At 36.8% G+C, this 24,825-nt stretch overlaps 1 protein-coding gene across 3 annotated transcripts in view; it reads right to left on the reverse strand.

The window, feature by feature from the left end:
- The window catches only part of SMAP1 (small ArfGAP 1), a 92,475-nt gene that overhangs the window by 32,651 nt on the left and 34,999 nt on the right, over positions 1-24,825 (reverse strand). For 2 of the 3 annotated variants that reach the window (XM_069011340.1, XM_069011339.1), the window contains exons 5-6: positions 15,935-16,009; positions 11,739-11,819 (exon numbers count right to left, since the gene is read on the reverse strand). In XM_069011340.1, the coding sequence (XP_068867441.1) occupies positions 11,739-11,819; positions 15,935-16,009 (156 nt within the window). The remainder of the gene's footprint in view (positions 1-11,738; positions 11,820-15,934; positions 16,010-24,825) is intronic. The other variant, XM_069011341.1, reaches the window with a different exon arrangement.

Below are 24,825 nucleotides of genomic sequence, written 5' to 3' on the forward strand. Positions count from 1 at the left end.
GGATAATTTCCTAAAATGAAGTTGGCTTTCTTTTTATACTTACTGCTGAGACTACAGCAAAGTATCAGAGATAAATCCTTATTCTTATATTCATGCATTAAATCTACATAATAACAACCACATTTGAAATACTAGTTCTATGCATTCAGATTCAAATATATTAGGTTCTTAAAGTGAGAAAGTTCAGAATAGGGTCTGAAAAAAAGAGGAAAAGCTCTTTTTCCTAAGTTTGATATTTGAAAAAAGCATAAAGAGATTGCAAGATGATTGCTAGGTAATGGTCACAAAAAGCCGTGGCAACTTGAAGCTGAGGGATAGCAAGACTGCAGAACAGGGAAGGCTCATAGTCTGAGTGCAGAAGTATTCAAGTTTTCCAGAGATTGTGGGGGCAAAGACTTGAGCAGAGTTTGCTGCAGCTGTAAATCTTTGAAATTACTGCATTTGAGCCCAGAAGCAAGGACCTGTTTACAAGGACATAAAAGGCAGAGAAAAAGCTGTTTATCAATCCTTTTCCTATTTTGTATTACCTTGTCATAGAACTTTATTTAGATAAAATGGAAGAATTCTGCTTTTAGTCCAATAAAACCTGGGGTTTGCATCTTATAGAAGAAAGCACTATGAAGCAGAAAATCTAGACAGATCCATCTTACAGCTAACCCAGTGTCCCATTATGAGATCTATAAATCGGGTTAGGGTCAAAGTGTTTTAATGCATCTCAGTTTGCAAGCTGTGAAATGCAATAAACATGGTTTGTATTTTTGTAAGCTATTTTAAATATACCTTCAGTTTTTGAATCATGTATTATGGTTATATGAACTCCATTTCTATTGTGCTCATTAGCCTCAGCAAGATTACAATAATGCAGCTACATTAGTTCCAGTTCCTCATAAAACTATTTTCTTTTATAACTTTCCTTTCAAAAATCTTTCAAGTAATACATAATACAACATCAGTGTACCCAATCAGAACTAAAGGGCATTTATTTGTAATTCCTTCTTCATATATTTCCAGACAAGAATGAGCTGTTTCAGGCATGGCAACTGACTGAGCTCACAGTAAAAAAACCAAAGAAATGCTTTTCATCCCTATTCGTGAAGGTATGCTTCTCAGTCTTTTCCTTAACTATAACAAAAGTGCTTTTTTTTTGCTTTTTACGTGAAACTTCATTCAATATCAAGACCCTACACCCTTAGCCAGCAATCAGCTCATACCTTAGATCTTTCCAGGTGCTTGTATCTTACTCACTGGTTAGTCCAGCATGAAATGTGCTACCTGAGTGTGATTACAGTATGTTATTCTCCGGCAGCTGGTGTTAGACATGCTGCCTTTGCAAATAGTCGGCTTCTAGATTTTGGTCTCTGCAGGTGCTGACCCTCAGATTCCTCAGACCTGCAGCATTTTTCCAGTGGCCAGCACCAGCCTCTTACCCCACTTGTCTTGAAGTTTGCAAGAGTTCACACACAGGCACAGAAGAGACAATGTACTCAGTCAATAGTTGCAAATAGCATTTGGCAAGAATACAGAATAGCCTGCAAAGATCAAGTGAAGGCTGAGACAATCCTACTGCCAAGCAACCTGCCCAACAACCAGCGAGTATGTGACTGCCCCTGTTTATCCACTTCCCCTCTGCTTCCTCATGTTTGTTACACCCCAATCCACCTTGAGTTCTCTATTCCCCTGGTTTGGTCTCTTGTCACCTAAACATCCCATAATAAGCTGCATATAATATTCTCTGTCCCATCCCCAGATTCTTTTCTCTCTGCATCCCCCAACAAGTCCTATACCCTATTATGCCATCACCCCACACTCGCCTGTTATTCCTGGGAGAGAATCTTTTCCCTTGACCCACCTCATGACTTTCCTTTGATGTACTAGAAGCAGATCACTGGCTCTCTTTTTACTGATCAGATTACACCACTTTGCCTCCCTGTTGTTGTTCATTTGATTCTTACAGTCTATGTTTTAGTCAGTCTTACAGCATCACACTGAATAGCATTTCATATAAACAACCTCTGAGTTAGGACATTTTACTCAAGAGTGTTGGACTCATACTCTGTGCTGGCATAGTTTGTATCATTATCATAAGCAGTATACTACAAACACTTTATGAAGTCTAAGCATACTATTTCTCTAGAGATGAATTTGAAAAAGCTTCTCAATTAGCTCCACAGAAATCCAATCCTCTCAGTGACAGCTAATCAGACTGAAATAGCCCCATAGGTTAATTTTTCTTACTTCTGTATCAGCTTGTTGCTTTCTTTAACTACTAGAGAAGTTAGGAGAGAGCTGAGTACTTTATCATCCTCACATACATATACATAATTCTGTTTCACAAATGCAGAACTTAGTGAGAGGGAGAAATGTTTAATAAATACTTATGCATCATTAGCTACATTAGTTTCTTCTGACAGTCAGGGTATTTTTTCCTCAATTTTGTTCTCATTTCAAAGTTAATCACTTTGAAACAATTACTTTAAAAGCTAATTTTAACCTATCATATACAATACCAAAATGGATTTCTCTTTACCTGGGGCAAGCTCCATTTTCTTTGTCTTCATCCTCCATACCATCATAATCTCTAACATCAACTATCAATAAGCACTGCAGCCTCCATCTCAACTGGAAATGAGTCAAGCTTCTTTCTGCTTCTAATCCTCCAGTTACAATAACGTGAACCTATATGAAATTTCTGTGCATTCTGAAATTGAATATTTAAATCATCCTTACAAAATGTAAGGATTGCTAAAGCCTTTTATCTTCACAGCTTCCAAGACACCAAAGTTTTAAAACTGGCCCTTCAGAGTGATATTACAAGGCCTCTGATTTTTTTGTTCAGTCATCCATTTCAACATTTATGCTAAGCTGAAGCCCAACCTGTTTCATTTACACCACTAAAATAATCCACGTTTAAACCAAGGGAAAAGATACAGTGTAAACTGAGGGTTAAACAGGTAAGACAAAAAATCTGTATGTTCTCTTGAGCAGAAGCTACCCTTGTTACTACACAGTGCAAAATACACTTTCTGCCTAGCAGACAAGCCTGCAGGACCTTACTCTGACATGAAGTACAATATTCTCAAATCGAGAGACACCACTTACTGAGCAGAGGGGCAGGACAGATTTATTTTGCAACAGTACAGTGGCATGGCTGGGGACCAACCTCAGAACTGCCCCACTTTCTTCTAACTCCAGGTACCAATTTTATAAAAGAAAAATTTCAAGTAAAACTGAAACAAAAGCTCATCTAGTTGCAATTATTTTTTCAACAGAGCCAAGAGGCAATTCATTGCAGATGGGTTAACACTTCTGTCTGATATATGTAAGGAATTTAGCATTAAAGAGTTGCCAGTTATTTGAACAACTAGACAACTGGTAACTTAATTTTGCATTGTAATTATCATCTGACAAAATTATCTAGAGTGAGAAACTTGTCCATTTCCTTCAAATTGTGTTGGAAGATCCTGCTTCTATCTTCTCTTGCTTCTACCCCTACCACACCTACAGTGCTATTTTCCAACTACCTTTGAGTTAATTTTGTGAAGACATAATTTTGCAACAGTATGAATGCCAGAGCCATAAAGTGTTCCATGCAACTGCTCTAGTGCCAATAGCAACTACTGAAATGCAATAAATTCAACAGTCCAAAGAAATATACCTTTTAGCAAAAAGGCACACAGTCAATACCTATGTCAACTACGAATTTAAACTGGAAGACACTCAAAGTTGTTGCATGACACTGGAAGATTGCTGAAACATTTTATAGCACATTATATTATTATTATAAACCATTAAAAGCTTTAGTTAATGTTGGAGATTTAGTATTGCCAGTGATATCTAAAATAATTTTTTATGAAAAAGGTCAGTATCTTTACTCTTCAGTGAGATTTGCGTATCTGACAGAATTTCCCACTACCCCATTGCCCTATCTTGATGGTCACACACTGGGGTGAGATTAAGCACGTTCTACCTTAAGCATGGTAAAATGAAACAGAACACACAAAGATACTTGATTGCTTTGCCCATGCTCCAGTACTTGCATTATTTTAGGAACAAAGGAAGCCTATTATTCAAAACAAGATAAGATTATTATTTTGCATGACATTTAAATTAAAGTCTTTTTCCTCTTATCAGCTTCATCTTATCCAATCCTTATCCTTCTTTACATTCAGTTCCATGTATCAGTACCACTTAGGTAACAGCATAGTGCATTTTGTTCCTGCATATTCGATTGGTCATACACAATCTCCTAACTACTACTATAATTTTTATAAAACTTTTTAGATGAGATTGTATATTTGCAGTTTTAATCATGCATGGTCCTGTGGTTTCAAATGTCTCAGAATGTCTTTTTTCTAAAGACAGCAATCACCCATGAATAAGGCTGATTTAGTTCATGCTTGTTTAAATGTGTTCACTTTATTTTGTTCAATATACAAATAAGCATATGTAATGTTTTAATTGTCTTAAAGTCACCAGGAAAAAAGATGAAGCTTATCATAAGCTGAAAAGCCATCTGTTAATAAGTATTATCAACTGAAAGCCAAGGCAGTATTATCTTTTCAACCTGTATGGAGCAAAAGTGTAATGGAGGATCAATTAAAACTAAGGAAACTTAAAAACAGCTTCCTGCTAAAAAAGTTTGGCAAGTTAAACAAAGACAAATTTAACCAAAGCAGGCCCTACTCAAGCCTGTTCTCATTGTTTTAGATTCTACTTGTATAAATTTTTTAAAAATTGCATTAAAATGCTGTTCTGCTGCAGACCAGAGTTAACAGGATCAAGCTGATACAGTGAACACACACTGGGCTGAAGAAAAAAAAGTTATACCCTTCCTGAACGCTCTTCCAACATTAAAAAGATAAAAGCTTTTCTTTTTTTTTCTGACAAAAAAGGGGTTTCTTTCATTGCTTCTACCTGCAATATCTATTTCTTAATTTCTTTGTCTACAACTTCAAATACGTAATAAGAGCCATGACAGATTAATTTCATTAAGTAAGACTATTTTTCATGGCAATCCTCAAACAGAAGAAGTCCTTTGTTACCTGCAAAAGGAATGAATAGCACAGTTTCGGGAAGCATCTAATTTGATTTGCTTTCTTCCAGATTAGCATTAAAAACAACCAAAGAACCCAAAATAATCTGATCTCTTCCGTAAGACTGAGAAGGTATGATTAGAAATGTAAAACCAGGCTGGGAGAGGTCCATAGTCCACAGAATGCAGACTGAGAGAACAAGAAGCCTTAAAACCCTTCACCCTTTGTGGGGGTAGGAGGCAGGGAAACAGGTTGTCCTATGTCTTATCACGAACTCCTAAAGCTGGAGCTTTAATTCTTATCTGCTTAGTCTGAATTTGAGAGAACAAGAACTAAGACTATAAATAAGACTATGTATTCAACCAGAGTGCAAAACAGGTTTCTATTTTTCTGTTCCCATAACATACATGATTGCTTTTTTATCACAATTTAAAGTAACGTTGCATTTTATCTAAAAATCAAAAGGAAAAATATTTTAAAAATAAATCACTCAGAAAGGCAAATAATGCCTAGACCTCTAGAGAAATGTTATTAACAACTGTTCAAGTGATTTAGCAAATGTATCAACAATACAGTATCAAAACAAAGAAAGCATTTAGAATATTTATAACAGGATTCTGCATTTAAATCATCATTCAGGTCAATATTTGTAAATCCACTTATTCCTACAAGTTAAAAGTAAACACTTAATAATATCACTTTCACCAAACTGGTGTTTAGGTGGACACCAACTACTCTGCAGGCTTAGATTCATGCATTATTACATTGCCACTCAGTTTTAAAGAAGTGTAGAACACTAGAGCATAATCTGCTCCAACTCATTTCTCCTTGTACAAAATTATTAGGATGATAACTTGTAATAGCTCGAGTAAGTAAATTCCATCCCTGAGAAATAAGGAGGACAGATAGTTCCTCTTGCCTCAATTGTCCAGGCAGGTTGATTTTTGTGAGAGTTTTAGCTGTCTTTTGGGGAAAACAAACGCACCATCCTAATAAGCTACGTTAAGTTCTTTCTATTAGGTTAAATGAATATTTGACACATTGTTTTTTCTATATGAAGGGGAAAAGCTGCTAGTATGACTTGCCCCCACTTTTATTTGAGGGGTTCTCCAGTGCATTTTAAATGCAAATAAACTGATGTCTGTACCTCTGTAATATAGGCCATCTGGTGCTGGCTGGTACCAGCTGACTGAGAGGCAGCAGCTCACTGTTACTGCCAAGTTTAATCTGCCAATTTAGTCTTCATTTTGGGGAAGAAAAACAGCATTTGATATACCACTATTGAAAAATAACCTCCAACTGACCCATTCCTGCCACTTGAAATAACTTTATACAAAAACAAGAACCAGTTTCAAATTCAAAAGGCAATATAATAAAACTAACTAACTCACAGTGTCATATTGAACTTCAGTTAATCAAGTGTAGCTGCTGCACTCCTTCAGAACCATTCATCATCCTGATATGTTCAGCAGAATGAAAAAATCTTTAACTTTGAATGTCAATATTAGTTTGCAAATGCACAGGTACTTAGTGAAAAAAAAAAGTAGTTCATTCTTTGCATCCTAGCCATTTAACTTTACTGTCCCAGTAGAATACAATCTTGTCTTAAAAGGGTTTACTTCAGTAACTTAGATGTGGTTTCACAGTAACTATGCTCCTCAACACGCAGTATTTTACAGTGAAAACATCACAATATTTTCATTGCAGTACTCAACTCATGTGAAACCTCTAAACTAAACAGTGGAGGAAGCTACACAGCACTGAACCCAAACGCTTCCAGAGCATTCAGTGTCATGGACTTAGCTGAACTTTCTAATTTTGGATATTAGAAATATTTACCAAGTTTTCCATGGACAGTTTTCCAAACAACTTCTGGCTTAATTCTGGATTGTTAGCACCATTGCATACCACATTTTCTTAATTTAAAAATTAGACTACATAAGAAGTTGAACCCTACAAAAATCTGAACATTTAGCCATATGAATTTTCTTCTTCTTTGCTCTGGGACCACTCCAGGGCCTCACAGCATCATACCTAGTGATGTCTTTCTTTGTTTGAATTTGTACTGCAGAGGTACATAAACAGGTATGTCTTGAAAAAAGCTAAACAGTCCTAGTTGCTCTGAAATTCAAGAAGTCATTCATACAGCTCAGTCCACTTCTCTGTTCTAAACAGTGCAAAGCAAATGCCTTTACTAAATGAAGTATTACTCCTTATACTCGTTGATTTCTTGTGAACAGTATTCCTCAGTTCACTCTGCAGCTCTTGTTTATCTTTGGGGCACACAGTCTCCCCAGTTCACACACTGGCCATGTCCCAGCCATGCCCCTGATCCCTCAGCCAGAATGACCTAAAAGTACCTTATCTCCTACTTTTCTGTGCTTCCTCTCAGTGGAAAACAGGTAGAGGTGGATGGAGTGCACACAGAGCCTCCTCCAACCTACTGCATGAAGAAGTAGCACGGAGCTGACCTAAAGTGCTCCTCTGTGCTCTAAGAAGAAACTTTACTTAAACTATCTACACAGGTTAAATTTTATTTCAGAAAACTACTCTGAGGCTTTGAGAGCTCTCTCATGCACAATACTTATGCTACATATCCATTTTAAAATCACCACATAATTCTAAATTTAACACATTCAATTACTCAAGGATGAACAAAAATTCTACTCAGTAAACATGCCAGAAATAAAAAAAAAAGAAAAAAAAAAAGAAAAAAAAAAAAAAGAAAATCATGGCTGATTTGGGAAATTTCACTACCTTCAGCTGTGCAAAAGAGTACTTAATAAGAAGGGAAAGCTCCTCAGCAGCTGATGAAAGGGCAGGCAGGATGATGACGTTTAAAAATGGCTAGCAAAAGTCTAGCTGTTTTCTCCTACAAATTTTTCCTACAAATTGAACACTTTCCTGTGTAACTCCCAATGAAACATGTAAGACTGGTGGTCAAACTACACTTTCTTCCCCTCCCCACTATTAGAATGCGCTCTTACAACATGAGATTTACTTTTTTAGTTAATTTAAAATCTCTTAATCTTAATTTTCTGTACAGAACATGTAAAATTTGCTTTCATTACATGACAGTCTGCCTTATGCTATTATCCTGCTCTTGGCCCACAGAAAACATTAAGAAGCACACAATTAGCTCACTTTGATTATTTATTCCTGCAATTCAACACATTTTTTATATTGCTAAAATTTGCACTTCTGTTGCTTGCAAACAAGCTGGGCTTTGAGTGAACATGCCCGCTTCACATAACCTGGCCCCAGTTTGCATACCACGAAAAACTACATAATAATTGTTACAGCAGTTTTCTTGCAGTATTTTCCCTGTTTCTCCAAAGTAACTGTAAGGATAAGGTTGTTTTAGGTAGAAGCACTAAGGAAACTTGAGATCTGCAATTGTGGAAATAGCATAGGGAGAGAGGGAGGAAAGACCCTGGGTAACTTATGCAAGTTTCTTAACTTTCTTCTATTGGACTGGAGAAGACATTACAGTTGCAAGTAGCCTGGCAATGTCACTTATTTTATTAAGAGTTCTGCAGATCTCATGTGAAACATCTCATTGTTGGCTGCTTCCAATAAAATGCTAATCACTGGACTAGACTCAATCACACTGTAAGATCTTGTTATATTACAAATTACCCAGTAATTTCATAAGAGAAAGTGAACAGCCCAGAAAATTAGAGTAAAACAAGTATCCTTGCTACTCACTATTCGGCAGTAGATCTCTCCGATCTTGAGGAAATTCTACAGGACATCTGAACTCTCCAATGTGAACGCTCATAAAAAAATATTTCCCCTGAAACCCGTATCAAGCACATGATGATTCTTTACTGAAAAGCAATTTCAGTAAGAAAACTCACTACTATTCAATAAGTTAAAAGATGATGTTCTTTGTTTATCAAAGCATGATAATCAACAAAGTATCTTTTATGCCATAATTACCTGATACATTAATGAAATATTGGGATCATAAGTTTACTAAATCAATGCTACAAGCTTTCAGTAATATTTGAAAAAGCAACAGAAATCATGCTAGACATTTAGCTTGCTAAAGACTAAGAATCAGTTAGTGACAACATCTAGTTAGTACAAGAGAAAGGCTCTCAAATGGATGTAGGAGCAAATTAGTCAGCTCTATGAAGCAGAGATAATATAAGAATTGAATGTGAACATTTTAAACTTTTAGGATGCTTATTCTTGTTTTAAGAGCTAAGAAAGTTAATCTCAACAAAAGATAAAATTGAAGTCACTAGGAACTGAAGACTTGTAGGAGTACATGACACTTGAGAATAGATCTGAAGTTTTCTCTAGATTCATCTTTTTACAAGTTTAAGACCTCTATTCTTTTACATCTTTATTGATTCTTCCATAGGATGGCTAAAACACTGCTTGAATTACCTTAACCTAAAAGAAGTCTCAGTATTGTGGCAGAACTGCCAACTCCTTGTTCACATATTTTTAATTCATTAACTTTCCAAGCCTGGGGATAACCCATGTCTGTAGTAAAGGCAACCAGTGACTTTACATATGAAGTGTTGCTTCCTCCTCCAGGAAGTGGGAAAAATAACAATCTACTGCTTGGTGTGGTTGCTGAAAACAGGATAGATACTACAGTCAAGATGCCTGCACTCCCCTGTTGATTCAGGATGCAATATTTAAAAGATCCTATAGACAGTCTCCACCTGGATGTGAAGGGTATCATTATTACTGAAACACTAAAGTTTATCAGCTCCCTAAAGCAGAACCACATCACAAAAGCAGCAATGTATTATTCCATGTATGAAAATAAAACCATTTGGTTTTCTATGTCACCAACACTTTCCCACAGAAACAAATATTTGATACAGGCTTCGTTCGTTTGGATTGAAGAACACAACCACAATTTTAAAATATGTAAAGTTTACAGTCTAAAACCAGCTTATTTTGAATGAATGATCCTTTAAAAGCCCAAGCTTGAAGAATGTCTTAAATTAAAAAGATGACACACAGATGAGTTCCATTTGAGCAGTCAATGCTGACATATTAATAATGAAATAAAATATGCTGCAGTACTTCAAACGCTTTGCAGCTGTTTCAATAGCACTATTATCTAATACAGATATATTTACCAAATTCCACATTTTGTAGTACAAGCATTTAAAATCGAAATACTTCTTTTTATTTGCCTAATCATTAACTGGTAATCTAATGACTTTTCAAATGTAAATCTAATCAGTGGCATTAGAATTGGTTTTTATTTCAAATAGTAGGATTATCCCCCAGCTGTAACTATGCTCTGGTGGCACTTCCCCTCACTTAACCAAGTATTCCCAGCCACATAACAAGGTTGATACATCCTTACAAAGGGAAATCCTCTCTCTCCCAGACCAAAAGTAGATCTTTGGGCTCTAGAAAGTTAAGGTTTCCAAACCACAGCAATATTTTTAGCCTTTATAACTTAAGTATATTATTATCAGTACCAAAATAAAACATTTAACTTGGCTGGACACCCCTGTAAAGCTTCAGTAATCAACAATTCAAATATTTTTATTGTCATCCATAAATTTACTTTAACCTCGTACAGTATCAGCAACAATAGCTCAGTCAAGCTTCAAAAATTGTCATAATAAAATTTGCTTCTGCACTAACTCATTCCAAACTTGCTAATTTAAGAAAAATTATATTTGTATCGAGGAGGGGCTTCTTTTCCCCTCCAAGTGTATATATATATATATATATTTGTATCTTGTTTTATTATGTAAAATGAAAAAACATCTATTTGAAAACTTAATTAGAAATAAATCTGCAATCACAGTCTGTGAACACACAACATTTTTCGTAATTGTAACACAGACTATTGGGGAATAAACTGACAGATGGAAACTCCAATGCATTCTGCAGACTACACTGCAGACCTGAACATACTAATGGATTCACAAGATCTGAGAGACGACATATGTATTAAAAGAAATTATTATATTTAATACTAGAATTACCCATTTCATTTTTGTTTAATATTAACTCTCTACAGAAGTGCACATGAAATTTTAATTGTACCCACATTGCTAAGGCTGCTCATTATGCTTTAACATAACTGTATAAAAAAGCACCTTACGTGGTTTGCTTGTCATGTTTTGTGACATGATCTTAGTTGCAAATTTTCAAGTTACTTAGAGTTACTAATTAAACTCTATAGATTATACATTTATGTTTAAAATGGATTCATTTATGAAAGACAGTGTTAGATGATAATACAAGACTCAATAAAACTGACAATTTTCTGGGCAAGAATAGCAATGGTCCATGACCCTGAGGTTAGCTCAGCAGGTCAGAGCATGGTTCAATCCCCATACAGGCCATTCATTAAGAGCTAGACTTGATGATCCTGGCGGGTCCCTTCCAACTCGAGACAATTCTGCGAACTTGAAATCCTTAATTAGGTTTATGGTCTGAGCCTAAACTTTAACTAAGCTTAACCCACTTCCCTCTTCCCCTAAACACATTCCTTCCTCCTTGTATGGTCAACCAACTTTTGTATGCAAGCAACAGCACAAGTAGGATTCACGTGGATTAACCAGATTACAATTCATGTACACATATACATTCATACTTCCGTGTGTGTATATAGATACACACACACACACATTAATTTTTTCCCCAATCTCTGAACATATGTAATACTATGTGCCATTTTTAAGTAACTGGAAAAAAAGAAACTCTTCTTACCTTTTCAGCTGTTAACTGTTTTGACGGTTTTTCTGATTCTCTCTCTCTCTTTTTCTCGTCTTTCTTTTTTTCTTTTTCCTTCTACAAAAAGAAAAAGCATTTTGCTAGTACCCAATTTACAAACATATTGAATGTCTACAGTCATATAGAATATAAACAGAGATTTTGAGCTACTCCCTTTTAAATCAGTTTATGCTTCTATCTGCTCTGCTTCCAGAAGTGACTCATTTTGCTCAAATACTAAAAATATTGTGACTTTTAGATTCAATTCAAGAAATTCACTTTTTCACCTGCTCATCTGCTTAATAAGCAGAAGGAAAATAAATCAGCATTACTTCTCTTAAGCTAAGCAGAGCAGAAGAGAAAAAAAACATCTTCAAGTATCTCTGTTAACTCTGATAGCTTCTGTCTTGGAGGGTGGATGTCAGCTGCTTTGACCGAAGAACTACACTAAGGTAAACTGCATGCAGCTTTCTGCAGAAAGGTACTGATTTTTAAAAGCTAATCTAGTAGTCTTAAAAAATACTCCTGAATGTAAAAAAGTTGCCTTTGGCCATATGACAGGCCAGCTGAGCAATGAGACATTATGTTGTTCCAGAAAGTGAAAATATAAAGATCCCTTTACTTTGAATGCATCATAATGACACCACAGAAATCTCCTCACTTCAGTTTTTAATGAATGGATGTGCCAAAATTACTGATCTGTCTGACTGAAGCAAAGCATAAAATATTCCTTAAGGGATAATGTGAAGAAGATACAGATTTTCTAGGCTAGCAATTGGTTTGATAAAGGGTTATTCTGCCTGCATTGACCTTGTACAACTACAGTGTAGTACTAGTGAGTGTACTTGAACACTAAATGGATGAAATAAGGGTTTACCATCTGTAATAAAGAGAATGAAACAGTAGCTCCTAAATGTTCTTTCAGCCATTAGACTTGGACCCCTTTGTTCAAAGCTTCAAAATGGCCTTGTTTCAGAAAACACTACCGTTTACAAGTTTCCCAATATTAGAAGGGTTCAGAGGTTAGATAACTGTCCGTGAAGCTCCAGTATTAAAAATAAAACAGTTTCTAGGTTACAGCTTGTGTCAGTAAGGAATGTTTGTGGTTTTTTCTTTTCTTTTTTCAACATCCAGTATATATAATTTTAACATTTTTATAACATGGCATTTACTTAATATAGTTCTAACACTCAGGTGAAGGGGTTTTTTTGCTGGTGGGCATTTTTTTGTTTGTTTGGGGGTTTTTTGGAGGTGACTGGGCACAGGGGGATCGAAGTAACACATTTTTCAGAACTTCCAATAATCCACTTTCAAGCCCTTCACCATATTTACTAGATGTATTGGGGCTACTCAAGTCCTGACTAAACCACATGAATTATTTCATCAGGCATTAACCTGAACACTCAGTTCCTGGAAAATCAAGACTATCACACCAAGCATCTGCTTACAAGCAACAGAAAGCAATGACCACAGTCATGAAACCCCAATAGGGGAATTTGGAACATCTGTTTTGACAAAAAGAAACAGAGACCAATTTATATTTTACTGAACATTAGGAACACAGAAGTGAACACAGCAGTCTAAACTAGAGACCCTGCCAATACTGCATCTCACCTGTGGTAGCGCAAGGTGTTCGAGAAATGTCTGTATGACTGGAACAAGTATAGAGCAGTATTTTATTTTGAGGTCACATAATAACCTGAGACTTGCAGCCTTACTGAACTAGGACTACCAATGCATAGCCATGCCTTTCTTCCATTACTGTTTCACTGACCTTAGTACCAACCTGCATTCTAACATACACACAAATTATACTGTCAGAGCAAAAACTTTTCTTTCATTCTCTGTTCCCACGTCCCACTCCAACCTTCTCAAGCTGAATAATTTAAATAAACATAATCTCTTCTCCCATGGAAACTTAAGACAACTGCATCAAAAGAAGCGTTATTAGCATGTCAAGGGAAATGATTCTCTTCCTCTACTCAGCTCTCACAGACCCTTCCTCTGCAGTTGGGGCCCGCAACATCAGAAGGACATGGACTGGCTGCAGCCAGAGAAGGGCCACAAAAATGACAGGGGGCTGGAGCACCTCTCTCTGAAGACAGGATGAGAGACTTGGGGTTGTCTGAGTCTAGAGAAGAACAAAGACTCTGGGGCCCATTTATAGAAGTCTTCCAGTACCTAAAAAGGGCATCACGCACAACGGGTAAGGACTCTGTCGGGATAATGACAGGAGAAGGGGGAATGGCTTTAAACTGAAAGCAGGCAGGCTTAGATTAGATAGTAGGAAGAAATTCTTAACTGTGAGGGTGGTGAGGCACTGGAACAGGTTGCCCAGGGAGGCTGTGGATTCCCCATCCCTGGAAGTGTTCAAGGCCAAGTTGGATGGGCCTTTGAGCAACCTGATCTAGTGAAAGGTGTCCATGTCCATAGTAGGGGTTAGAACTACATGATCGTTAAGGTCCTTTCCAACTCAAACCATTCTATGACTCTACAATTCTATGATTTGATTCCTCTCCTCCTGGGAAAGGTTGCTGGAGGCGTCATGTAAGTACTCTTACTTTTCAATCACAGTACCTTAAATTTCCTTGAATATGTTTAAGTGAAAGCAGAGGTAGTTTTTGCATTTTTTCAGTATGTCCTGGTTTCCAGTTTGACTTCAACATTTTTTAAACAATATGTTTAACTCACTTCTGGAGTAAAAAAGTATCTGTAACATTTATTTCTCAAGACTTCAAGAACAAGGAGGGTTTGCAGAAAGTTTCATATGGCAGAGACTCCATAAAGCTGACCACATACAAATGCTTCTTGTTGCCCTCAACAAATCTCTGAAAGCTTAATAGTGAATATATGAAGACCTAAAATAAACTGTTCTCCAGTGTTCCTGCCTCCACACCTCATAAAATCTACGAAACAGTCTTGATTCCCAGCAACTTTATTTTCATTCATTTAAATTTCATTGTAGACTTGAAAACCCTCAAGCCCTTCACCTTCACACTTCCTAATTTCAATATTCAAGCTTTCTGCCTCAGCTCCATTAGATAAAAATGAATTCAGACTAAATAAAAACATTTCTCAAATGTTGCATTCATGCCAGAACTTCAGCTCAAGTGTTTCATTACTTGCAAAAGCAGTCAAAAGGCACTATGAAGATAATAAAATTTAATTGACTTTATATTAGTCTTAAATTCTAAGGAAAGATTATTAATTTTTTTCCAAGTTTCATTTCTTACAACATGGCATACTAGTTACAGAGAAAAACTTCCAAATGTGAATACACCAATAGAGGTGGATAAGAAAGTAAAGGCAAGTTTCATTGTTAGTGGCTGCTGCTACTCCTGGTACAACTTAAAACATGTCAAATTCAACAAGGCTTGTGGTCTTCGTCTACGACACTGTCATTTAAATTTTAATTAATGTTTAAATATAGCTGAACTAAAATAATTTATAACTTCTGTCCAAATTTTCTGTATTTAGAAGGGAAAAGCTTGATTTATGTTCAGACCATAAATTATTTCATACACTGCATAGTCTCAATTCAGAGCGAAGTATCCAAAAGAGCCTAACACTGGGCATTCACATTCTAAAAAATGCATTATTGTTGCAAATGGTGACATTTACTGAAAGTTGATATAAATTATGCCTCATCTACTACTTGCTTGTGTGTTACGTTTTTCAAAGACCCGTCTAAACAGTAAATGTAATGTTAGCCCACAGACATATCCCAGCTAGAAGAAATATTAAAACCAGTATGAGTCAAATTAATTCTATATTTATCTCCTAGGAGGATGAACTAAATGCCTGGAACAATACTGATAGTTTAGAATCTGGAACAAGCAAGTAATACAAAAAAAGATATCAAAAATTATTCCTGTTGAGACAGAACAGTATCACTCATGCCCATTAGCTGGGGATTAAGTGGGTTTTCCACAGTTTTGTGACACTAAACCCTAGGAGAACCAGAATTTTGACATATAAACATCAAGAGATAACAACCACACATGTACATTGCCCTGCTGTATTGGCTTTTTTCATTTAGGTAGTCCAAGATAAAAGGAGAGACGTATTTCAAGTGTGTGAAGTATTAACAGCAATTCAAACTCTCAAGTTACCTCAGTGAAATTACTCTATAGAGATGGAAACATTTGTGCAAAGCAGTAACCTGATAAGAGTTACACCCAAAACCAATATACCTCTGCTTTGCTCTTCTCAGCAGCAGCTTGCAGAGAAGGGGAAGATGCCAAAGGCTGAGCAGCATCAGATGATATCTGTACAAAACAGAGGAAAGAAATGAGAAAGAAAATAAGCAAGAACAGCTGGGAAGGGAGGCAGCAGAGGCCACTAAGAGACATGATTTTCATTCCTTTCTTTTTCAATAATCTTGGTGGTAGTGGTTACACAACATAGAAGAAACATAAAGAGGAGAAAAAGTTTGGGGATTTTTTCTGAGTACAATATTTAAAGGAAATGTTTCAGGTAGGAAAGTGTGACTTATAATGAGATTCACTAGAAAAGAATATAAGAAAATGAACCTGGATAAGATCATATCAAAGGCCTAAGAAAAATAATTAGGTTTCAACCATTGTTCAATTTTTATCCAGTGTAACTACTGAAATATTAATGTCCTGAGGTATGAAGGCAGACTGTCCCAGAGGAAGGGGAGAGAAGAGAGTGCCTTTGTTCTTGTTCAGTGTAACAGAATATTTTTATTAACAGGAATGCAAAATAACTCTGAAAGTTATACATTAATTAAAGTTCTCACTAACTCTTCTCTAAGAGCACTCCAAGTACATAAAGAGCTTAGGGTTAATATAAAGCCACATCTTAGCAGCAGGTTGAAGGATCTCCCAGACAAGTGACACTTCTTTTCTACAAACTGATATGTAAAATTGCTATTAACACCACTAGACTTCCAGAATTATCCAAAAGGTGTGCATTATATATGCAACAGATACAGTTTGCTCAAAAAAACAGGATTTCTCCAAAGGCATTTTCATACATCTTCCTATCCAATTTTTTTATGCATAGCTGATCACTTTAATGGAAACATTATCTTTCTATTCCCCTTATTATAAAAATGCAACTGAAACACGTTTTCCAAATATGTAGAAGATCTTCAGAGCTATAAAGCAGACGCTTCTACACTGTTTTGTATCACTTCTATTATCTAGAAGGAAAATTCAGAAATAAATGAAGCTATAACAGAGTAGGTCATTATGCTGGACCAAAATAAGCAATTTAAATGACATGTTTTACTTAATTAAAAAAAAGTAGCTTGCCCTAAATGGAAACTGAAAGCTGATAAAAAACCCAATCATATCTTGTGTCTAAATACCCTATATTTCCCACAGAAAATTCTACCAGTCTCTTAACTTATACAGCTGGAATATTCATAGAATTTATATATTTAGTATTTTTACAAAGTCAGAAACTACACTTTTGCTGGAAGGTGGTGTAGAGCTGTAGGAAAAATTTAAAAACTAAATTTTACCTCCAGAAATATGAAACAGAATTCTCATTTCTAAATTTACTGTTTTAAAATCCTTGGGTTATTATCAGAGTTATGGATACACCTGCTGCAATGATGCAGTTTCTCAAACAGTAGCATTCTGTTGCTATAGGAACACTGGGACCCTGTTTACTCCAACCGCACCACACTGTAACCAAATAATGTCGGAAAAATGATTAGGTAACTACACAATATATTGAACTATGAACTATAACATCATGCTCCTTACTGCATTTGCAATTAGATAAAAATGTGTAAAATTCTCATAATGAATCATTTTAGGTATACTTTCAATTTGTTAAAGATACAGTAGGATTTTTGGTTTGGGCTTGGAGTTTTTTCATTCTTTTGTATACTTCAGATTTTGGGAGAATTTAAGCTTGATAGTTCTCACAGGTGAACAGCAGGTAACAGCTACTTACCACACAGAACTAGGTAAGCAGAATTTCATTTGGGGGCTAGGGGGAAAATCTGCATTATAGGTGTTTGTCAATTTCCATCCTCCCATAATAGTTCTCAATCTTCAAATCCTCTTCATAAATTAAAATTATTATCTAACCTAGAAGAAGGCAATCCTATGAAGGCCTGAAAGCAACTATTATAGTTTTGCCAATCAAGTAATGGAATCACAGAACCAATGAAGAGGTGTCATGCAAGCTATAAGCAGGAGACAGCGTGAAAAGCAGTTGCTGTCTAGCCTGGGATATGGAACAGGATGTACAAGCTGAGAAATGCCCAAGCATAATGTTTAAAGACAACCAGCAGCACTACAACCACTTCAGGCAAAAAAGAGCACTTGAAAGCAACACTTCACATATGCAATATTCAACTAAGCAAGAGAACAAAAGATGTATGACTGAAGCTAATCTTTAAGAGAAAACACATTACAATGTATAAAGAACAGATTAAGTTTATGTAATGAAAGCAACAGTACAAGGTTGAGCTGCTGAACAGCTTTATCACCACTGCATCATGTTGAATTTGTTATCTACCAGGCTGTACCAGATATGGAAAGCTGAATGAAAAAATCGAATCAAACTGAGTGGCTAGACAAAGCTAAACATATAAATGTTGTCTAGCTAAAATTTTGTAAAGACGTGATGTCATTTTCCAGAGCATTCTCCTGGAGGAACTTGCTGCTCTTGGCTTAGCCAGGTGCACTGTTTGATGGCTACACACTGGCTGGGTTGCCAGGCCCAGAGGGCACTGGTGAATGGAGTCACACAACCAAAGAGTGGCCAGTCACTAGTGGGGTTCCCCAGGGCTCAGTGTTGGGTCCAGTCCTGTTTAATGTCTTTCTTTATCCAGGAACTGGATGAGGGGATGGAGTGCACCCTCATTCAGTTTACAGATGTAACCAAGCTGGGCAGCAGTGTTGATCTGCTGGAGGACAGGAAGGCTCCACAGAGGTATGTGGACAGGCTGGATAAATGGCCCAATGCCAACGGTACAAGGTTCAACATGGTGAAGTTCCAGGTCTTGCACTTGGGTCTCTTGGGGAAGAGTGACTGGAAAACTGCTCGGGGGAAAAGGATCTGGCAATGCTGGTTGACAGCCACCTAAATCCAAAAACCAATTTCCAACCCTATTCCAGAATCCAAGTGAAAAAGCACACGCTGATCTACTCTGATAACACGTTTGCACTGTGCTCTGGAATGCTGCTAACTAAAGACATCTTTGATAATTGGCACCTTAAAAGTACCAACACAACCTCTGTAACCAATCATACATACTGCTAGAAAACGAATGAAGTTGCATGATTGTATGCATTATGAATGTATTGCAGAATGATAACTAACATATGAATACATAATTTTAATTTTTAACTTAGGAGTAGTTACATCTTCTAAATAAGACATTAATTCAGAATCGCCTAAAACAAAGAATGGTGGAAAGGACCTGTTTCTTAAGTTTTCACATTTCTCATTTTTCCACAAAATTTTGATCGTGTTTCAGACTAGAAGACTTGCTGTCATTTAATTTTTAGCAATTCTTGAATCTCTTTCCATTGTTTGTATTTTGTGACTCCTTTTTAGAAAGATGATACAGCAAAAAGAATCATTTTGCATAATGAAATTCAATACTGTCTTTAAAGCATCTGGTACCTTTAGTGCTGAGCAAGAAATTACATACACATGCAATAGTATTTTAAGACTTCAGTTTCACCTGTGCTCTGTGAGAAACCCTTTGGTGTACAAAAAAATGTAAGATCAGAAAAGAAAGAATCTTCAGATTTACAGTATTAGTCCAGTTCCCTGCCCCTTTTACATGTAAATGTGCTACCTGTCCCCATTTTCCTCCCTAAAACGCTTCCATATGATCTATTAAGTTATTACTTAGTAGTGGCACTACCCCAATACATGCTAAGTTAACAGTTTGTGTAAAAGCAACAATACAAACAGTAGTTGGCCCAATGTCTTGATGTAATCTGTTGACCGCACTACTATTCCAAGTAAAAAAAGTAAGCTTTAAACAAGAACTAAATGAAGTTATCAAAAAACGTAACATACAAAATTTCATAATGATTTTACTTTAGTTTAGTTTGTACTAACATGTTTCTGATGTTACATAACAGTCAACAAACACTATCGGTCATTAAGGTGTAGGTACTAAATAAAGTTTTCACCTGCTTTTATTTGCAGTTTTTCCAAAATCCTGAGTTGATGCATGCCATTATTCAGCCTTTTATTGAAAAGGATTCAAGTTGAAGCTTTATAAACCTACACTAAGCTTCCATTTAAATATGAAATGCAGGGTGCATCATGCAGAAGATTCAAGACATTAAAAAATGAGCTCATTATCAAACCACTCAGGAAGTTCTCAGCTGAACCAAATACAAAAGTGCCCTCGAGTGGCCAGTTTATACACATACAATATGCAGGGAAATAACCTAAATGAAGAGGACTATTCTGCTTTCATTTGATAGGTTTTAAGTTCAGCTGCTACATATGCTTTTCTTATTTCAGCAGACTTTTGATTTTATTACTATATATTTCGAATGTTGACAACACTAAAATCAGTAATTTATCCTAAAGCAGTAGCAATTACAGACTGCTAGTAGATGGATATAAACACTTGCTTGATGTTTTTTAAAGAGGCCTATTCTTGAAATACCGAAAAGAAGAATACTAATGTACTATTAATAACACCTATGAATATTTGGGAGTTCTTTAGGCTAACTCACAAGGCATTTTTTAAATTACTAAAATTTCTCCCTGTGATGGAGGTTTTGGTTGGGGTAGAATTAATTTTCTTCACAGTGGCTAGTACAGGGCTGTGTTTTGGATTTGCTGAATGCAGGGTTGATTAATTAGAGAGCTGTTTTTATTATTGCTGAGCAGGGCTTTTCTGCTCTTCATACAGCCATGCTGGCAAGGAAGTTGGGGCTACATGGGAGGTTGGGAGAAGACACAGCCTGGACAGGTAACCCCAAATGACCAAAGGGATATTCCAGACCATGTGACATGTATAAAGTGGGGGGAAGAAGGCGGAAGTGGGACATTTGGAGTGATGCCATTTGTCTTCCCAAATCACCATTACACATGATGGGGCCTTGGAGATGGCTGAACACCTGCCTGCCCTTGGGAAGCAGTGAATTAATTCCTTATTTTTCTTTGCTTGGGTGCATGGGTTTTGTTTTCCATATTAAACTGTCTTTATCTCAACCCACAAATTTTCTGGTTTTTACCCTGTTCAATTCTCTTCCCAATCCTGCTGGTGGCAAAGCAAGCGAGCAGCTGTATAGCCCTTGGCTGCTGACTAGGGTGAAACCACAATGCTCCCCTACTCAATGCTGTAACACTGGACACCATAAGAAAGGTTCAGAGTCCCATGTTTCACAAAACAGAGCAGTAGGTGGCTATGAAAGAAGCCAGTAGTGCTCTTGTATCAATATTGTGAACACACTCAGCACTCCTCCATCTCTTCAGAGTTACCATCCTAATTACAGAAATAGGTGAAGCTTATGCACAAGCCAGATGTTGCTGGGTCATAGCAACAAGATGTAGTTCTGAACATGTGCAGAGCTATAGACATTTGTAACATTTACATCAGAGATGCAATTATACACTGTTCTGAGAAATACAGATACATTTCATAGATTTGAGAACAAAATCTTTTTTTCAATTCTAACCACCTATTGGTGCCCACTTTTATTTAGATTATTTATTGTCTACTTTTAATAACCACCTATGTGAGATATTACAGAGTCACCATGGCTTAGTTAAATGTTGACACTGGATAAACGAAACAGATGCTTTTAATCTTACTGAATTGCCCTCCATTTCTCCTGTCCAGCCTAATATCTTCTGCATTTGCTCCAGGGAAAATTGTCTTTAGTGAGAATTTCCCAGCACTTCAGAACACTACCTTCTTTTCCCCTAAGTGGCTTGCTCTGCTGCATGCAAGATCATTTACATTTTCATGATCCACTTTAAACTGGCAAGGTACTCACTAGAGATTTTATCTTTGGCAAAGTTTTGTTTACTTGGACATAGCAACTTGTAGTTATATGGTCCAGCTGTGTGAAGTACTCCTCAAAGTACTTATGGAAGTGGGGAAAATAAGACCCTGCATGTGGGAGCTGTTGGGAATGCAGCTGGCTTACTGAAAATCCAGTCCAGCCTCTCCAACTCCTTCACTATTCCATGACTCGGCAAAGTGTTGCTTTGGACAGTCACTAGTGGTACACCCAGGCACTGATACTGGGGCAAATGCTATTTAACTTCTTCAGTCATGACCCATGCAGTGGGACAGAGTACAGGTTTGCAAAGGGTACCAACCAAGGAGGAGTGGATCATGCACTATATAGGTGTACTGCCATTCAGAGCACCACTGACAGGATGGGCCATCAGGAACCACCTGACGTTCAAAGGAAAGGGCCAAGTCTTGCACCTAGGGAGGAATAACTCCATGCACCAGTATGGGCTCGGTATCAAGTGGATGGAAAGCAGATTTGCAGAAAAGGACCTGGAGGTTCTGGTGGACAAGCTGGACACGAGCTTGCATCATGGCCAAATCTGGGGTCACAAGTACAAGAGAGACAAAGGCACACTGAAACAAGTCCAGCAAAGACACACTAAGATGATTAAAGGACTGGAACACCTTTCAGACAAGGAAAGGCTTAGTGAGTTCAGATTGCTTAGTCTGGAGGAAAGAAAACCAGGGGGTAGGGAAGGAGCAGGAACAAAGACTAAGGCAGATAAGGCAGTTGCCTGTGACATTCAGAAACAGGACCAGGAGGTACTGAACACGAATTGAAACACAGGAAACTACACCGAAACATGAGAATAAATTTATTTCTTTTTTAATGTGGAGGTAGTTGAATACTGGAACAGGTTGCTCAGAGAGGTCATGGAGTCTCCAGCCGTGGAGATACTCAAAACTCAATTGTACATGAGACTCAACAACATGTTCTAGATGGCCCTACTTGGAGCAAGGAGAACTGGATGATGTCCAAGGGTCGCTTCTAACCCTAGCTATTCTGCAAATCTATAATTCAACTCATTCTAACAAAACTATCTTGAAAATAATTCCTATTGCTGCCTGCCTTGACTAGCTTCCATTGTGCTTCCTATTGATGCCTATCTTGACTAGCATATTTTAAAAACACTTCCTATCACTTGATTCCAAAGTTTTTCACAGACCGCAAAAAACCCCAGTAGGCTTATTGCACTTTTGGGAGGGGTAACTGGTAACCTCTCTCCACAACAATGGTGGAATGCTTCTGAATGCTGGCTACTATAAACTGAAATGTTCATGTGCCCTGTCATACCCCAATTTGTACATCTTAAGATGCCTACCTAACATACTTTAGTGCAGTAAATATATTATAGATTTAATCTCCTTTAAGGTAACTTTCTGAAAATTGTGCCATCACAATCTCTAAAGGCACATCAAATTTTAGCTAGCTGCCTAAGTTCATACTTCTTAAATTATTCACAATGTCTTAGGAAAACATGAAAAACGTAGACCCATTATTCTTTTTCTTCAGTGAGCTTAAGAGTTACTTGAAACATCTGCTCCATACATTATTCACACCCTTTCTTAAATACAGAAACTTTGTCTCCTATTCTCTAAACATTGTCAGGATGTGATAATATATTCCCACTTCATGTAGTAGAATAAATTGTACCATTTCATAGTTTTTGAGACTGAAAAGTGTTTGAAATTTACTTCAGCTGAATCACCATCCACCCTGAACAAGGCAATTCTCCTATATACTTATTTTTATTAAAAGCTGCAGAGATTGTTTATGATGATACCTACACAGCTAACCTTTATCCTCACTCAACATAGTAACCTCATCGCTTTTCCTCATTACTTGTATGGCATAAGGGTCATTGTATTAGATAAAAAAATAAACAATAGTTGAAGAAAGATTGTGTTTTTACAGGTTTTATTTTACATGAAAGAGGAGGTGCTAAGTTTTAAAAAAAAAAGATTTGGAAAGTGTGACTGCTTCAAACTCGATTTCCTGTGCAACTTTAGTACACTTAGCTTAGCCCCATGTAGATATAGTCAAATACAACTGTTAGGGTTGTGAACCAGAAACAACTTCTTTAGTGCAGTCCTGTGTCTCAAGGAGTCACCCCAGCAGTCTGACTGCAAATTCTAGAACAGCATATTCTAGACAGATTTTACTCTTTCTGGAACCTTGGTTCTAAAAGTACACATTTCCTCTTTATTTATTGATAAACTGTAATCATCTACTTCAAAGCTGAAGTCCTCTAGGCCAGTAATTTTGGAAGATTCTTACTAACTCCACAAAACCTAAAACAAGCAGGATTTGCCATTTCTCTTGGCCATGCATCTAAGATCATGAGTCTCATTAACAACTGTTCCTCCACATAACCACTTGCATAGCTCTGGTAAGCATTTGGGACTCAATACAGAGATTGTCAGTCAAAATTATACTCTGTTCAGACATTCCTTTCATGAAATCCCACACTCCAGAGCATTTCTCCACGGCTCATATTTGCCTCACTTAGATTTTCTTCAATCATTCTGAAAATGTCCATCAAGTCATTTATTTAAGCATACAAGTTCAGATTCTTGGGAAAAGGTGTTTGTGTAATTATAAGCTGTGCTTTTTTAAGAGCATTCCAGGAAACAATAAACTAAAGGAGCATAAAGAGTTTAATGAGAGTCCACAGCAAACAAAAGGTTTAACAGTCTTCAGGACTAAGGTGGTTATAGAAGAAACTGTTCTGCATGCTTTACCCTTTAGTTCTAGCATTGTTGTGTACAAAAAAACTCTATGATGAATATAAAAGAATTTGCCTAGGAGTCAAAGTGATGATCAAGTACAATTTTGAAGTGGATATTCCCAGTTTCATGTCTGTACTACCTGAAGGACAGTTTTAACATCCAAAACCACATCTTGCTACTTGACCTACAGCAACTGTCTGTAGTTAACCATAGAAGCAATGCAAGCTCCCACCTGTACTTTACAAGCTTTCAAGGATAAATGATGTCAAACAGCACAGCATATTGCACAGGAAGCTGTTCTTGTTGCTGTTTCTTAGATGCACTATTTATAAAGATGCCCTAATTGTTTCACTGCTATGTGAAGTT

The sequence above is a fragment of the Aphelocoma coerulescens genome, chromosome 3 (genome assembly GCF_041296385.1).
Source record: "Aphelocoma coerulescens isolate FSJ_1873_10779 chromosome 3, UR_Acoe_1.0, whole genome shotgun sequence".
NCBI lineage: Eukaryota > Metazoa > Chordata > Aves > Passeriformes > Corvidae > Aphelocoma > Aphelocoma coerulescens.